Source organism: Syngnathus acus, chromosome 12, assembly GCF_901709675.1.
Source record: "Syngnathus acus chromosome 12, fSynAcu1.2, whole genome shotgun sequence".
NCBI classification, from domain to species: domain Eukaryota; kingdom Metazoa; phylum Chordata; class Actinopteri; order Syngnathiformes; family Syngnathidae; genus Syngnathus; species Syngnathus acus.
In genome coordinates this window covers 575,579-593,534 of record NC_051097.1, presented here as the reverse complement: position 1 = coordinate 593,534, position 17,956 = coordinate 575,579, and the positions used below count along the sequence as shown (strand labels likewise).

Below are 17,956 nucleotides of genomic sequence, written 5' to 3'. Positions count from 1 at the left end.
TGTGTGTGTGTGTGTGTGTGTGTGTGTGTGTGTGTGTGTGGTTCTGCAACAGACAGAAATACAGCACGTAAGTCAACGCTCAACTTCTGACGTCACACAACACTAGGAGACGGCACACATTACATAACTAACTGCGCCTAACGGTTCTGCTATACTAAATAACCATAAATGAAATACTCTCGGCAACACACCAAACATAAATCATCGAGACAACAAAATAAATTTGCTGGTGACCGTTAGTCGCCGTGCCGCTGCGTAACGGCTGTAGTCATGTGTGTACGCTGCTCGTACTATGCGAGGCAAACTCAGAGGAGCACGCCGGAGGGAAACGGGATCGGACAAACGGCACAACAGTGGACAGTAGCAACAATGAAATGTATATACTCACTTTGTGTCAAAGACGCACACGATCACAGCAACATACTCAGTTGATACCAGCAACCTTTAACTTACCGCTGCGCACAAATGAATGGGTATAATGTTTAGACCCCCAATGTAAGACCAGAGATGAGAACGGCAAATGAAAAAAAACACCGAAAAGTAGCCGGGGTCTGAGGGCCGAATGCCCCACTGTGGGGGGCCGAAGTGCCCCCCCCCCACTTGCCGCAGGGAGCCAGGGGCCGCAAGTGGCCCCCGGCCCACTGCGGCCCCCATTGGGGGCTGCAGAGGCCACAGGCCCATATTGGGGGCCACTGAAGCAGTTCCTGATCCCGTTCGACTTGTCTATTTCCCTGGCACGATCCTCGTCTTTTTTCTCTAAAACCTTCGTCATGCTGGCTAAAACTTTTGCTAATCATCTGCCAGCCCCCCATGTAAAAACAATTTTCTCAACGGATCTACACGATTTACAAAAATGCTACTCCTGACGGGAAAAAAAATGGAAATCCGCGGATCCGCGGAAGATTCTCATCCCTGTAAGACGACCCCCACTTTTTTAGTCTTACTTCAATGCAAAAAACATCGTCTTATATTCGGGCAAATACGGTACATAAATATTTTGCGTATCAATAAGTGTATATTACCGTTTCTTTCCATGTACAATGCGCAAAATTTAACTAATTTATTGTCCTAAAATCTGGGGTGCGCATTATACATGGGTACATTTTTTTTTTTTTTTTTTGACACGTCAGCTATATAAAGAGCGAGAGTTCAGTTTTCTACCTAAATGCGTATTACAGGTAATATTTTATTTCACAACACTTTGCCTTGTTCCTTTCTTCTCTGCTGTTCACTTCAAACACGCTCCATACGAACACAATGCTCTCGTATCAGACGCTTGCTCGATCACCTGCTCGTTTGCTGTCACAATGTACCCTACACAAATCCGAAACATTTCTTCGCTATCGAGTTTGCTAGCGCATGCGCAGTGATACTGACCGGCAGAATAACAACCGGTTGTTCCCAAAGATGATATTTTTTCTGAAATAATTTTACGTTTACGGACTTAAGTAGGAGTCAAAATTTGGGTGCGTATTATACATGGGTACAGGCTTTTTTCCAGCATCGACATGCCATTTTTAGGGTGCGTATTATACATGGGGGCGCATTATACATGGAAAAAAACGGTAAACCACATTAGTGCATATCTTATCATCAGAACATTAAATAATAGTTTCAAACATGTAAATACTATATTAATACGTAGTATAAATGACAAAATAATGTATAAATAATCTAAATATAAATGTGTGTGTGTGTGTGTGTGTGTGTGCGCGCGCGTGTGTGTAGATGTAACTAAGGTATACATACTGTAAATGTGTTTTTAGAACACTTATCATAACTTTTTTATAACAAGGTACAAGTGTACATACTGAAAATATGTTTTTAGAACCCTTTTATTGTTATAACATTTTTTTATAACAAGGTACAATACTGTAAATATGTTTTTAGAACTCTAATTATTATAACTTTTTTTTATAAAAAGATACAAGTGTACGTACTGCAATTGTGTGGACACTCCCTGCCTTCTGGTGGCGTGTGGGCAACTTTCGTGCCATGATTCCTCAATTGAGAAGGTTTATTTTGAATTTGTAAATTTTTGATTTTTTTTTTAATTTGGGAAAAAATCCGCAATGTACTGAAGCCGCGATAAACGATTACTGTATTTCAATAGAAGACTGCTCTTCGCTGATTGGTCTATTCGAACTGTCTGTTTACTCAGGTTTGCCCCGCTTCGCTGTAGCATTGGTCTGGCTTGCCAGGCTAACACGTCACACAAATTTTTAGTGACTAAAATAACATATTCGTGACGACTGTAATCACGGTAAAATCGCTGTTCACAACAAAATAACGTTAGCAGGAGAGTTGCCGGTTGCTGTAAAATAATCACTACTAATAAGTAAGTAAGTGAGTTAGTAAGTAAGAAAGAAATTATTATCATACATCACAAAAAAAATCTGTAATTTTTGCTCCGTGTGTGAACGTTTACATATTATTGCTCAATAAGGCAAGAATGCAAACACAGAAATTATTTGTAGCGATGAAAAAGGGTGTGCAATTAAATTCGTATTCATATTTCGCATTAAGTGCAGGTTTTGCGCTTCAAAGGGTGGGTGGCGTTTCTTATACATAGAAATAATATAATAATTGTCGATTTTTGTCTATGTGAAGCCCTTTGAGACTGCTTGTGATTTAGGGCTATACAAATAAACTTGACTTGACTTTACTATACACGCGTTAGCCTACAATATGTGAATGATAACGCAGAAAAGTGATACTATAGATAATAGCTGTTATAGGAATGAAGTGCGAATAAAGCGAAGTGAATGTAATCTTTGCTACAAGCCAACAGTCAGGAGTATTTATCTTACCACTGCTGCGGTTGTAAGGACACATGCTGTAGTATATGCCCTCGTCACAAGCGGAATCTGTAAATACTCCTGTTGAAAAGTGTGGTAGGCCATTCTGAACAGAATCTACGCATCCGGTACTTTCCAGTCACGTAGTTTTACATTGAATGGCCGTCTCCAAACATGTGGGTCGACGACTCTTTATTTTTATTATGATTATCTTCTTCGTCGTCTTCTTCTTCGTCGTCGTCGTTTTCTTCGTCGTCTTCTTCTTCGTCGTCTTTTTCTTCTTCATCGTCTTTTTCTTCTTTGTTGGCAAACAACTTTTAGTGGATTACTGCTACCTTCTGATTTGGAGTGGATGTCAGAATTTATTTAAAGACCTTCATTCAAGACAAAACATACAGAAACATGAACCAGGGACAGTGCGCGCGCGTGTGTGTGTGGGGGGGGGGGGGGGGGGGGCAGAATCTACGCATCCGGTACTTTCCAGTCACGTAGTTTTACATTGAATGGTCGGCTCCAAACATGTGGGTCGACAACTCTTTATTTTTATTAGGATTATCTTCTTCGTCGTCGTTTTATTCGTCTTCTTCGTCGTCGTCTTCTTCTTCGTCGTCGACGTCTTTTTCTTCTCCGTCGTCTTTTTCTTCTTTGTTGGCAAACAACTTTTAGTGGATTACTGCTGCCTTTTGAATTGGAGTGGATGTCAGAATTTTTTTAAAGACCTTCATTCAAGACAAAACATACAGAAACACTAACCAGGGAGAGTGCGTGTGTGTGTGTGTGTGGGGGGGGGGGGGGCACGAAGAAACCCGTACCATGTTTTGTTTGATAGAGAGCACGCAAATATAGCCTTTTTTTCGCTGTCGCAGTTTCATTCGCCATTGTTAACTAACGTGCGTACGCACGAATTTTGGCGGAAAATGTGCATAGCCCTATGCATGTAATGTGTGATTCATTGATATCTTTCCCTGTCAGCCATAGGTGTCTATTAGACGTCTGGTCTATGTATAGACCTAATTTAGACGTCTACAATTGGTCTCGGTATAGATCTAAAATAGACGTCTAAATTAAAAACATCACATATGATCATATTTCGAAATTTTAAAGACTGAACCAGCTGTAAGTTGTATAAATGTACAGAAGTTGTTTGGATTTGTGTTTAACAAGGATATTGATCTGTACATATGAATTGGTTATTTCTGTAACCTGATATAGACGTCTATTTTAGCTTATTTTATAGACCTAAAATAGACGTCTAAATTAGGTCTATATATATATGGACCTAAAATAGACATCTAAATTAGGTCTATATGTAGACCTAAAATAGATGACAAATTTCAATACATTAAATATAAAATATTAAACCCTAAACGAGCTGTAGGTTGCATAATTAATGAACAGAGGTTGCATTGCTTTGTTTTAAACGACCATTGATCAGGGTGAAGTGTGGTTATTTCTGTAACCTGATCGACGTCTATATTAGGTCTATATGTAGACCTAATTTAGATGTTTACTTTTGGGCTACACAAACTTAATTTTGACGTCTATTTTAGGTCTATAGAATAACCTAAAATAGACGTCTATTTTAGGTCTACACCTAAAATAGAAGACAAAATTAAGTCATCAAATATGAAATATTAAACCCAAAATCATTCTGTAAATTGTATACATAATCTACAGACGTTGTGTTGCTTTATTTTAAACAACCATTGATCCGTGTGAAGGGTGGTTATTTCTGTGACCTGATTTTAGGTCTATGGAATAACCTAAAATAGATGACAAAATTAAATCCATCAAATATGATCATATTAAACCCAAAACAAGTTGTGTTGCTTTGTTTTAAACAACCATTGATCCATGTAAAGTGTTATTGGGGCTATGGAATAACCTAAAATATACGACAAAATTAAATCCATCAGATATAAAATATCCAACCCAAAACCATTCTGTTAGTTGTATAAATAATGTACAGAAGTTGTGAAGCTTTGTTTTAAACAACCATTGATCCGTGTGAAGTGTGGTTATTTCTGTAACCTGATATTAGGGCTATGTAATAACCTAAACCAGATGGCAAAATTAAATCCATCCATCCATTTTCTATACTGCTTGTCCCCAAGGGGGTGGCGGGCGTGTTGGAGCCTAGCAGTCATCAGGCAGTAGGCAGGGGACAACCAGAACTGGTTGCCAGCCAATCGCAGAGCACACATACAGGACTGTCTCAGAAAATTAGAATATTGTGATAAAGTTCTTTATTTTCTGTAATACAATTAAAAAACCAAAAATGTCATTGAAGGAATGGGGTCGAAATACAAAAAGTCCTGCCTAGCTACAAAAACAGATATGCTCAAACCTCATTGAATAAAGTACATAAGCAGACAAGTATATTCACATATTAAATCAATAAAAGAAACATTTTAAGCATATAATTATACCTACACACCAAATCAATAAAGAAGACATAACGAGACATTTTTGATAGGTGGTAATGACAAAGGTTTTTATAACTTTATGATCTGATATACGTATATTTCTGAGCACTTTGAAATAAATGTTTTTGATATATTGCCTAAATAGCTTAATGACCCTTAAGGAACTGTGTAATGCATGCCTGATGTTTTTTCTAAATCATGGACACGGCCAGGGTCGTCTAGAACAGTGGTCCCCAACCACCGGGCCGCGGACCGGTACCGGTCCGTGGGTCACTTGGTACCGGGCCGCCAAGCCGCACAGAAAAAAAGAAAAATTATCGACGATCAATTAATTCAGGTCAAGACACTCGTCCCGGTCACGTGACATGTTTCCCCAGTCGAGCCCGCAAAGCTAATATGTGGCGACAGGCTAACTAACCAGGCAATGAAGCATTCAAAACTGCTTCAACACATGGAGAACAAGCATCCTGCAATAAAAGACAAACCTTAATCACTTCGGGTGTCATTGTCTCCGATTACGTCTAGATGGGACCGGCTCGTTTCTGAGAAACAAACTCAGTGCTCCCACTAATTCAACGTAATGGTGAGTTTTATTTTTGTCATTTGTACTTGTTTTTATGTCAGTCGTATCATTTTATTTCATCGTATTTATATATTTATTATAAATGTATTATTTATTTATTTCTATAAATGTATTATTTATTTATATAAATGCCGGTCCGCGAAAATATTTCTGACATGTAACCGGTCCGTGGCGCAAAAAAGGTTGGGGACCACTGGTCTAGAATGTTCAGTACTTGATTATATCTTGTGTTTTGATTAAACATCATATGTTGCCTAATGCTAGACGCCAGCTTTTCGATTACTACTGAACGTTCTGCACAGAGGGAGATATTTTGCCTAACAAAGAAAAGATACGGTTGGAAGCATGATTAAACTAACAATATAATGACGTAAGCAAAGACATGGAGTATCAAAAGAACAAACAAACAAAAACATGGTAAGTGGTGAGAACAAACTTTGCATAGTCCGGGAACATTAATAGATTGATGATGTCACAGCCAAAAGCTCACATAATTTCGTACAAAATGACAAAATTGAAAGAATGATGAATGGATGAGGTGCGACAGTGTATGTGCAAGAATGGAGCAGAATGTTTACAGGAAGGTCACTTGGAGATAAAACCAGCTGGTGCCAGAGGGAGACAGCCAAGAACTCGGCCAAAGATGATCACCAAGGCCGAAAGACGGGATAGAAGACAACAGCCCCCACACACACCGAATCGCCCATAATCAGCACCCACCCCCACGGAACCAGCTCTCACCGAACCAGCTTCCACTCCCATGGAATCAAAATCTCCTGCGAACTTGCCACACCCCCTGACTCATCACCCATCAAACTCGGCCCACACTGGCATGTGCAACTGAATATAAGCTGACCAAAGAACCTTGAACGTTGCCTTTTCTGAATGGAGACTTTCTGCCCTTGAGCATGGTCGCACGAAAGGCCCAGCGCTGTATTGTACTTTCCTGAAAACAGAGCTTTCTTAACAAGAATTGTGATTGAACTCAACCAACCTGTGTAAGTCTAATTTCTGCTTCAGTGTCTTAGCATTTTCCTAAATCTGAAGAAATCAAACAGTGAGTAAATTGGATAACAGGTGATTGGCAATGGCTTTTGCCGTGAGGCGCAGATAGCGCGCTCCCTAAATTGTGGACAAAATCCAACATCATACATTCTGGATTCATTACAAATCAACTGAAATATTGCAAGCCTTTTATTATTTTAATATTGCTCATTATGGCATACAACTTAAGAAAACTCAAATATCCTATCACAAAATATTAGAATATCATGAAAAAGTATACTAGTAGGGTATTCAACTAATCACTTGAATGGTCTAATTAACTCGAAACACCTGCAAGGGCCTTGAAAAACACTCAGCTTGGTTCGGTAAACTAAATCACAAGTATGGGGAAGACTGCTGATCTGACTGCTGTCCAGAGGACCCTCATTGACACTCTCCATCAGGAGGGTAAGACAAAAAGAAATTTCTCAAAGAGCAAGCTGTTCAACAGTGTGCAGTTTCAAAGCACATCCACCAAAAGTCTGTTGGAAGGGGGAAATGTGGCAGGAAATGCTGCACAACCAAGAGAGATGACCGCAGAGATGACTGAAGCTGGAGTCCAGGTATCAAAAGCCACTGTTCACAGACGTGTCCGGGAAATGGCCTACAATAGCCGTATTCCCATACTTCTGAACTCAAGACAACGGAAGAAGCGTCTGACTTGGGCTATGGAAAAGAAGCACTGGACCAAAGTCCTCTTTTCAGACGAAAGCAAGGTTTGTATTTCATTTGGAAGTCAAGGCGCCAGACTCTGAAGAAAAGGCTGGAGAGGAGCAAAATCCTAGTTGCTTGAAATCCAGTGTGAAGTTCCCAAAGTCAGCGATGGTTTGGGAAGCCATGTCAGCTGCTGGTGTTGGTCCATTGTGTTTCATCAAGTCCAGAGTAAATGCAGATTTTAGAGCACTACATGCTTCCGTCTGCTGAAAAGCTCTATGGAGATGATGATTTCCTTTTCCAGCATGATCTGTCACCTGCCCACAGTGCCAAAACCACCACTAAATTGTGTACTGACAATGGCATTACTGTCCTCGATTGGCCTGCCAATTCCCCTGACCTGAACCCCATTTGAGAATTTGTGGGGTATTGTGAAGAAGAAGCTGAAAGACACCAGACCCAACAATGCAAATGAGCTCAAGGCCGCTATTGAAGCATCCTGGGCATCCATAACACCTCAGCAATGCCACAGGCTGATTGCCTCCATGCCACGCCGCATTGGTTGCAGTAATCCGTGCAATCGGATTCCCAACCAAGTACTGAGTGCATTAATGGACATTTTCAAATGTTTGATTTTGTTTTGCTGTTTTAAATTTTTTTTTTTACTTGGTCTGAGAAAATATTCTAATATTTTGAGATAGGATATTTGAGTTTTCTTAAACTGTATGCCATAATCAGCAATATTAAAATAATAAAAGGCTTGCAATATTTCAGTTAATTTGCAATGAATCCAGAATGTATGACATTTTTGTTTTTTTAATTGCATGACAGAAAATAAAGAATTTTATCACAATATTCAAATTTTCTGAGACAGTCCTGACGAACAAAAATTAAATCCATCAAATACGAAATTTTAAACCCTAAACCAGCTGTAAATTGTATAAATCTACAGAAGTTGTATTGCTTTGTTTTAAACAACCATTGATCCGTGTGAAGTGTGGTTATTTCTGTAACCTAAGACCAAATTAAATCCATCCATCCATCCATTTTCTATACCGCTTGTCCCCACCATCAAATATGAAATATTAAACCCTAAACCAGCTATAAGTTGTATAAATAATGTACATAATTTGTATTGCTTTGTTTTAAACAACCAATGATCCCTGTAAAGTGTGGTTATTTCTGTAACATGATATAGAAGTCTATATTAGGTTATTCCATTTTCGTTTGTGCTGCTATAGTTTTTTAGTTATGAAAGATTATTTTATAGGTCATCCAGAGTTCATCTGCTCAAAATGAACCCAAAATGGTACCGTTCGTTTGTGCTTCGTTAGTGCTGGTTTGTGCCGCAAAAACCTTCGTTTGTGCTGCTTCGGTTTCGTAGATATTACACATTTATTTTATAGCGATGACGTCACCCAGCCCCCCATTTTACCCCAAATGGACCCGAAATGGTACCGTTCGTTTGTGCTTCGTTTGTGCTGGTTTGTGCAGCAAAAAATTTCGTTTGTGCTAATACGGTTTCGTAGATATTACACATTTATTTTATAGCGATGACGTCACGTAGCCCCGCCCCCCTATTTACTTCCAAATGGACCCAAAATAGTGCCGTTTGTTTGTGCTTCGTTTGTGCTGGTTTGTGCTGCAAAAAGTTTCGTTTGTGCTGCTACGGTTTCGTAGATATTACACATTTAATTTATAGCGATGACGTCACTCAGCCCCCATTTAACTCCAAAAGGACCCAAAATGGTACCGATTGTTTGTGCCGCAAAAAAAATTTGTTGGCGTTCAGTGAATCATTCAATTTGTCATTTATTTAATACTAATTTATTTTCTAGAGATGTCAAATCCTTGCTCCATGGATCGTTAATTAACCATTTGTTTGTGCCATTGCAATTTTTCATTATTAAAATCATGCATCTTCATTAACCCCCTGTCATGTATTTTATTCTAACAATTTTTCACTTGACATCCTGATAACTCCTCAATTCTTACACATTTATTATCCAACTAATTACCATGCAAAGTGACCTCTGCAGGCCGGTAAGACATATCGCAACAGGGTGGCGAAAAACAAAGACGTGCAACATTTTCAAGCGACAAATGCACAACTATCTCCGAAGATTTGAGAGGCCATACTTGAAAATGGTAACATAGCCACTCCAAGCGCTACTGTGTGGACAGATCTGAGTGAGCAGTTGGAAAAGAAGATGTCTGCAAAGGCTCTGTACACCTTTGTAAAAACAAACAGACACAATATCTGGTCAGCTCTGGGAATCAGTCATGATGAAACTGATCCTGAAACTAGCAGTGAAGCAAGCTCGGAATCAGGCCCTGAACGGTCATTTCAGCTTCATATTCCTTTTGACAAGTGGATGGAATTTATTCCGGAAAAGGCTGAATACAAAGATAAGAACTGTCGAACCCAAAAAAGAGAATATACAATTTTGAAGCCTGGCACCTGGACCCACATCATAAATGAACAAATCTGGAAAACAGTCAAAATTCCTTGCACATTTGTTTTTAAAAGAGCCAAGGTCTATCCATTGGTCTCAAATAATTATATCGAAATCAGAGGATACTGCAAGGAGTGTCATGGCCTTCTCAACATTAATTGTGGCGGAGAGCCAGAAATTAACAGCCCAATAATATTGAACTGTTTCATTAAGAACAGTGATGACTCCCTACTCACTGGTAGCTCAAAGCGGTTTCTATCTGGACAGTTGCGTGTGCAGGAAGCCAAGGAACTTTGTGAGGGCAGGATGGAACCACATGTATGGCGAGCATCACAGGCAAATAAACTGATGGACTTCGGAGACTCTGAGCCAAGCCACCTGCCAAATTTGGCCACCCTGCGCAAGGCAAAGCAAGAGAAAAATGATTTGGCATTACGTGACAAAAATCCAATTTTCTCATTGCAGATGTTGAAAGCACAAACGAAACAGACTATTTTCCTTAAATTTTGCGTGGGGTGGGGGGCCAGCTTCACGCAGGTCTGTAATTGGATGGGATTGCAATGTTGTATTGCTTCGTTCGAAACGCTAGGGGCAGACAGGTGCATAAACCTGATAAAATGAATGTGTTTCGTCTCTACTAGCAGCACCTGTGTTTGTCCTTGTCTGTTATTTACCCTAATTTGTAATTCTGGCACTTGTTTTATTCTTGCACTCGTATTATTCTTGCACTCATATGCGCTGCTGTGACGAGTGAATTTCCCCGCTGTGGGATGAATAAAGTTCAATCAATCAATCAATCAATCAATCAATCAATCAATCAATCAATCAATCAATCAATCAAATTGTGCGCCACCGTAAAAAGAAATCAACAAGAAGAAGTGTGCAGCGCAAGTAAAGTGGCCTATGGGTTTGAGCCTGTTGCTTCTAAAGATAAAATCAAAAAAAGACACATAGGAAGGCTGGTATCAGGTGAGTCTTCGAGGTTTTTCAGTAAGAGCTGTTGTTTTGTCCTGCAAAGTTTGTCCATTTCATTATCAATCGATTTCAAGCTTGGACTTAAGTTGTAGCTTGCCTGCTAGTCCTTCGTTTTTTCTACCTGACTAATTGTTTTCTGAAGAGAAGAGCTGACACAAACGTTAATGGTCGCTAAACGTTGATGGTAGCTTAAGTGAATTTCCTTCAAATTCCGAAAATTTTGTTTCATGTCGATGCATAGTGTATGTAGTGGTTTTCTTAAGTAAAAAAAATCTCAAGTGAATAAAATTTTTTTGAAAGTTTATAACTGTACATATAAGGCATATAACTGCCTATATTTAAAAATGACATGTTATTTTTGACAAGAGGTTTTGCCGTATGCATTTACAATTCATATGTGAATTCAAAACTAATGTAAATAATGGCATTGTTTTGCAGATGTCAGCAGCTCGCTTTCAAAAATCGCCATGGCTATTATAAAACAAAAACAAGATCAAACAGTAAGTATAGATCACAAATTTGAGATTTTCTGATGGCATGGCAAAGATGTAATTTCCCTTTTTACCCATGTTGTGATTTGAGACTCCAGATTGAGCTCAAGGAGTGGCACGTGAAAAGGTAGGTTTTTATCTTCTGATGTCATTAAAATGTGCACCTAACTTTGTTTTGCACTCAACAGGGCTTGGAACTCCAAGGCAAATCACTTCAAATGTTAAAATTGCGTTGTGTCGTGTGATTAACAGCGGTTAACAGCGGTTAATGGGTGAATTGTCAAATCAGACATTTTCTTTTTCCCTATACCCTCTTTTTCAGACTCCAAGCCTGGAGAAAAGAGGAGCATCTGTATTAAAAACTGACCGGACTCCACAAGGTACAAATTGATTTTTGACTTTTTCTTGATTGTAGAAGTAATCACAACTGCCTTGCGTTATCTTTGGAAATTGATCTGTTATTGGTGGTTTGAATATACTTATGTATGCTTAGCCACTGTCGAGCATATGCAAAAAGCGTATGTCGTAATTGCAATCTTCAATATGGAACTTGCATTTATGACATGTCATTGCCTTGACTTTCAAATGTCAAAGTGCAAAATAAAACCCAGGTTTACCCTGTACATTTTCATTATTTGGATAACAACTTGTAGAACAAGCAATTTTATCAGTACTATTTTAAAATAACGTGATTGGACATGTACAACAGCCAAATTAAATTGCACCACATTCAAAGGCACAGACAGAATGCCATCTTTTTTTTTTTTCAAACAGGGCAAAGTTTATCATTGGAAAATGGTTCATTTGAATCTTGCAGCTAACACTTGCTTCATTCTTTAACAGCTAGGAAGTGAGTGTGAAATGCCCATCACAGGGAAAAGTAAGAGGTTTTTTTGGTAGGCATTAGTCATTTAAAGAGGTCATAGCTGCAGTAATTTAAGTGAGTATTTTATTTCTATTTGTCTACATTCTCTGAGTTTCTGAAGGTCATCGTGGAACCCCTTCTGGCAATCCATGGGCTGAGGACCCTCAACTCTCATTCATAATATGACGCGGAGAGTGGACGGTTGCCCATGATTGATCTGGAGACCTTTGACTTGATTTTCGAGGAAATAAATGACAAACAGGATGCAAGAATGAATGACAGAATGACTAAGCTTGGAATTGGTTAGTCAAAATTTTGGATGTTGTGATCCCCACTTCAGTCTTGATACCTTACAAATGGAACCTGTAGGGTTCCGTTTGGTTTAATTGCTGTGCTGTCAAAGTTACTGACTTTTCAGTTACTTTTTTGCTTGATTTACAAGAAAAAAAGTCCTCAATTCAATTTTGTCTACTCTTAATTCCACTCTTCTGAGACACTTCATAATGCCTTGTATACAGATTGCAAAGCAGTCTTGTGTTGGGAGGGGCTGATTTGAAGACCTGCATGTTTCCAAGACCATGGACAGGTATTATTAGTTTGACATCTGTACTGTAGATTAGAAAAGACAACAGTGAAGGCTTACGATATGGTGGCTGCTCTCAATGTTGACATTTTTTTTCTGTTGTACATTTTACACAAATGACAATATGCGTGGTGGTGAAACCCGTGCAAAGAGGGCGCACAAGAAGACTGCTCTGATAGCGCTGGTAAATAAAAAAAAAAACGTTCCTGTGCGATTGCTTTATGGTCGAAATGTGCAACTGACATACATCAAGGAAAAATTATTTTACAGGTAGTTTTTTTTTTCCCATATTCATATTTTTTTTTACAGAGTAATCCCAAGGTCTACAATGGATGGTGCCTGATGTCCATCGAGTTCATCTTTGTAGAAGCTGTTGGCGACATGCACAGAGGCCACGGATGATGAAACAAGGACCGCAATGGCTTTAAAACAGGCTCCAGCGCTGAGTAGCAAAGGGGGCTATCAAAACCCCACAAGAGAGTGACGTTTATATTGTTTCCCCCTTGTGTTTCGCCGAGCTGGTTGTTTTGTTTATTTGTCCTACATAAAAAAAATATATATATATTGTAACTTAGTAGTTTTGTTCTATTAAAACAGCCCCCATTTTTTAATATTGTATGTATATTTTTACATTTTTACACATATGATTTAAAAACATTGCACATTTACCAGCTCAGTGGCCTAGTGGTAGAGTGTCCGCCCTGAGACTGGAAGGTTGTGGGTTCAAACCCCGGCCGGGTCATACCAAAGACTATAAAAATGGGACCCATTGCCTCCCTGCTTGGCACTCAGCATTAAGGGTTGGAGTTGGGGGGTTAAATCACCAACTGATTCCCGAGCGCGGCACCGCTGCTGCTCACTGCTCCCCTCTCCCCCAGGGGATGGATTAAAATCACACGGGGATGGGTTAAATGCAGAGGACAAATTTCACCGCACCCAGGTGTGTGTGTGACGATCATTGGGACTTTAATCTTTAATTAATTAATTTATATTTGTGATGGTTGGATAATGTTTGAAAAAATGTTTTTATTTAGATTCAATTATTGTTTTGGTTAATTTTAACATCAAAAGGTGTATTTATATCCGCAGCTAACATAAGTATGACTGTAACTGAAACCTATTTTTATATTAAAAAATGTAAATTTTCACACCCTGGACCATCACTTATCAAATGCATTTTCACAACATCCTGGAACTACACAAAGGTAAGGATCACAGGTATTGGAGAACCTCCATGTTGAATAGACATCTAGATGTTCAAATGATCACTAGCTATTAGCGCGATTAGCGCTAATCGCACTAATAGCTATTAGCCATCATTCGAACGTTTACTCAAACGTCTAAAAAAACTTTCACATATAGACGTCTAATAGACGCCCATCCCGTAGACGTCTAAAAAACTTTCACATATAGACGTCTAATAGACGTCTAATAGACGTCTAATAGACGTCTAATAGACGTCTAATAGACGTCTATCCCGTAGACGTCTAAAAAACGTTCACATGTAGACGTCTAATAGACGTCTGTCCCGTAGACGTCTAAAAAAACTTAACATATAGACGTCTAATAGACGTCTATCCCGTAAACGTCTATAGCTCCGTAGACGTCTAATAGACGTCTATACTATAGACATCTACGGCATAGACGTCTATATTTATTACACTTTCAGACCATTTTTAGACGTGTTTTAGCCGAGACGTCTGGGTAGTGTTGCGTTTTGTTCAAGATGTCCGTCGTTGAGCAAGGAAAACAAAGATGTGGAGTAATAGTTCGTTCTTTATTTGCAAGATCTTGGGTTGTCTCACGGCAGTCAGTACACAATGCACTTCAGCAGGTGAAAACAACAACCCAGACTCCAGATCAGAAGGTTTTATACTCTCCACAAGCAAGAATATGGAAGGGAAGAAAAGGGAGGGGAAAAAAAGGAAAAACATATCCTCATAAGAATGTCTTATCTACTAAATATTTTGTATCAATGTGTCATGACGTTAATGAGCTCTGCCTTATGTGTAATGGAAAAGTTACCAAGCTGTGTGTGTCGTGTCTGTTCTCTGATGGAGCAACTATGTTTGTATAAATTAATAAGAGTATTCAGACATTGCTGTTGCTCCCTCTTCAGGCCCCCTTTTGACCTCAACAGAGGTCAACCAAAAGGCTAGGACAAACTAACAAACTGCGTTATGAACACGGGAATATTGGATCATCTGATAGGCGGCAGGTCAATCTAAATCGCGGCTCTCAATTACAGTAGTAATCAGTCGGTTACACAAAGACCGAATGCAAGGAACACAACAACCATGTAAAACAGGTATGTCCAAAGTCCGGCCCGCGGGCCAAATCCGGCCCCCGATCAGATTTCATATGGCCCGCAGCTTCGGTCTTATAATGTATTATTTATGGACCGCCTGCACTGTCAAACTGAATATATAAAAAAAAAAAATGAAATTTGAACCTGTAATTCCTCCTATTACCAAAGGGTGGCAGCACCACCCCTCGCCGCTCATTTCTGCCATGGCGATTGCAAAGAAAACGAGGACAGTTGACATTGAGGGCCGTCGCTTTCAAGAGAAATGGGAATTACAATACTTCTTCGCTGAAAATCAAGGCAATTGTGTTTGTCTAATTTCTAAAGAGACGGTTGCCTTGTTTAAGGATTTCAACTTAAAGAGACACTAGTAGACTAAACATGCTGACACATACGACAAGCTAACAGGGAGTGACCACGCTGATAAAGTGAAGCAGCTCCAAGCTGAAATGGCATCACAACAGCGATTCTTCACGCGGGTCATGTGAGTCAAAATTAAATAAAAATTAAATATGACTTAATATTAAATATTACGAAGTGGCGATGTTAATACTGTTGATGTTATAAACCTGTAGACATGACACAAACTATTACTTTCTGAAAGATATTGTAAATGACAAGAGCAAAACTCACTTGTTTTAAGTTTTAATAATAACAGACACATTTGGATTACTTATAACTCCTGTTTAAAATGTTCACGAGGCAAAAATAATTTTAAACTCATGTAAGGTATTTCAAACAGTTTGTTCAATGTTATCTGACTCTTCAGATATGAATGAAAGGCAGAATTTGTGTTTTTAGAGTTGTTCACATCTGCCTGAATGGCTTATATTTGGTTATTTTGTCATTTGAAAAATAAAGACAATTGTGACAATGAAATTTGTTTTATAACAGTGTGTATTTGCATGAAATTTTTGTCGTTAAAAAATGTCTGAAAAAACGATTGGCCCCCGGGCCCCTTCACTTTATTAAATCTGGCCCTCCTTGCAAAAAGTTTGGACACCCCTGATGTAAAATAAACCATGTAAAAACGAACACAGATGATACACGTGCTTATGTCGGGGTTGGGGGAAGAGTGGTGGCTGTAGGTATGAGAGTATCAAAAAACTTCAAACAATGTCAGCATAAAACTGCCGTGAGGAGGAGGTCTTCCCTCAATTCTGTTTCACTTGAGTGTGTGAGTGAAAAACCTGCGGCAAGATGTTATAATGGCTCACACGGTCCCTTTGCCTTAGGCGACCAAAATGTTATCACTATCGTCAGTCCGAGATAACACTTGCTGGTAACAGTTCAGCCGTTGGGGGCTTGGCACGCCCACTGGTGGAGGGTAAGCACAGTTCTTACCCCTTTTGCAGCTCTGCTTCGTCCGGAAGGAACCTGAAAACGTCTGCTGTGCAGTCTTTGTCTTCAGTGGCTCAGGGTAGACTACCTGGCCACCAAGGGGAAGAGGATTATTCTGCCTCTTTTTCAATTAGGGGTGGGGACGCTGTCGATGGCGGATCTGGATCTTTGCAGGAATCCTTTACAGGGCCACACTGGGAGAGATGATACCACGTGTCTCCTTTGCCGGCCAGCTGGACGGCATGCGATGTGCGCTCCACCACTGCAAAGGGTCCAGTTCATCGAGGCTCTGTCCACTTTCTCTTCAGGGCTTTCAGCCAGACAGTTGGGGTTATTTGGATCTCGGTGGTCCCATGTGGGTCCGCTGCAGTGTGCTCAGCAAACCACAATCTGGATCAGCAACTGGAAGGGTCGAAATTGGTCCAGGAAAACAGCGACCTTTCTGCAACTCAGAAGAGGTGTGCCCAGTTTGGGCATTAACAGACATATGCACACACATCAATGCGGGAGGGAGTGCTTGAACCCAATTCAAATTCAGTGTATCTTTCAGTTATCTATGTCTCATGTCCAATTCAATTCATGTTCAAATCATTCATCATTTTCCCAAAATGGTTCAACTGCTCAATTTCTTTTAATATTCATAATATTTAATATTCATTATGCAAATAAATCGGGCCTAAAATAATTTATTAACAATTTACCCTTTTATCAAACATATTCTCTATTCCCTGTAATTGGTCTATTTATCTCCTACATTAAATGACCTTCTAAATATTTGTTGCTTATCTTGTAGCTGTATGATTCATCACCGTTTGCGGTTCATCTTAAAAAAAAAAAAGGTAAACCTTATCATCCCTAAATTGTTACCACGCAATGTATCCATTCCAGGTTGTTGCCTCTTGTTCACTCCCTTCCTTTCGAGATCCTTCTTCTGCTCCTTCCGTCACTGTATGTTGAATTCTTACATGCCCTGTTGAGCCTTCAAAAACAAGTACATTTGAAAAAACATTGGATCTCACAATTTACAAATTGATTCTACTTACTCATTTACACTCACTCTCCCCCATTTGACACGTTCACGCAATGTGTTAAATTGTGTCATCAGGGATCAAAAGGGACCAACAAAGCGTGCCGGCACAGTATCATACTGATCGTAGCTGGACTAGCTGATCCTGTCGTGTCCGGTCATAGGACTGAAACGGGCCTTCCACACTGAACCATTTTGTCGTCAATGGTGCCCCTGATCAATCATCAAATCCTAGGTATTCCAATCTGTACTATACTTTCAGGTGAGAGGAATTTTATCCTCTATCGCAGTGGTCCCCAACCTTTTTTGCGCCACGGACCGGTTACATGTCAGAAATATTTTCGCGGACCGGCATTTATATAAATAAATAATACATTTATATAAATAAATAAATAATACATTTATAAT

The 17,956-nt window shown here is 39.4% G+C and overlaps 1 protein-coding gene and 2 long non-coding RNA genes across 6 annotated transcripts in view; 1 reads left to right on the top strand and 2 right to left on the bottom strand.

The window, feature by feature from the left end:
- derl2 (derlin 2) overlaps positions 1–3,399 on the bottom strand; it is a 57,518-nt gene extending 54,119 nt beyond the window's left edge. Inside the window, exons 1-2 of one of the 2 annotated variants that reach the window (XM_037265905.1) lie at positions 3,265–3,399; positions 2,811–2,915 (exon numbers count right to left, since the gene is read on the bottom strand). In XM_037265905.1, the coding sequence (XP_037121800.1) occupies positions 2,811–2,903 (93 nt within the window). In that variant the 5' untranslated portion in view covers positions 2,904–2,915; positions 3,265–3,399. Of the gene's footprint in view, positions 1–2,810; positions 3,004–3,264 lie in introns of those variants that run through there. The other variant, XM_037265906.1, reaches the window with a different exon arrangement.
- Positions 3,196–12,754, top strand: LOC119131436. Of its 3 annotated transcripts, none has more exons than XR_005099647.1 (7): positions 3,196–3,319; positions 7,359–7,414; positions 11,375–11,436; positions 11,519–11,554; positions 11,750–11,807; positions 12,271–12,307; positions 12,405–12,754. It is a non-coding gene; the product is annotated as an uncharacterized LOC119131436 (long non-coding RNA). The 3 variants fall into 3 exon arrangements; XR_005099648.1 differs by having other exon boundaries at positions 3,227–3,559; XR_005099649.1 differs by lacking the exons at positions 3,196–3,319; positions 7,359–7,414 and adding an exon at positions 10,839–10,930.
- On the bottom strand, positions 12,403–13,067 carry LOC119131447. Its single transcript, XR_005099659.1, has 2 exons — positions 12,981–13,067; positions 12,403–12,584 (listed from the first exon to the last, which is right to left on the bottom strand). It is a non-coding gene; the product is annotated as an uncharacterized LOC119131447 (long non-coding RNA).
- Positions 13,068–17,956: the final 4,889 nt, after the last annotated feature.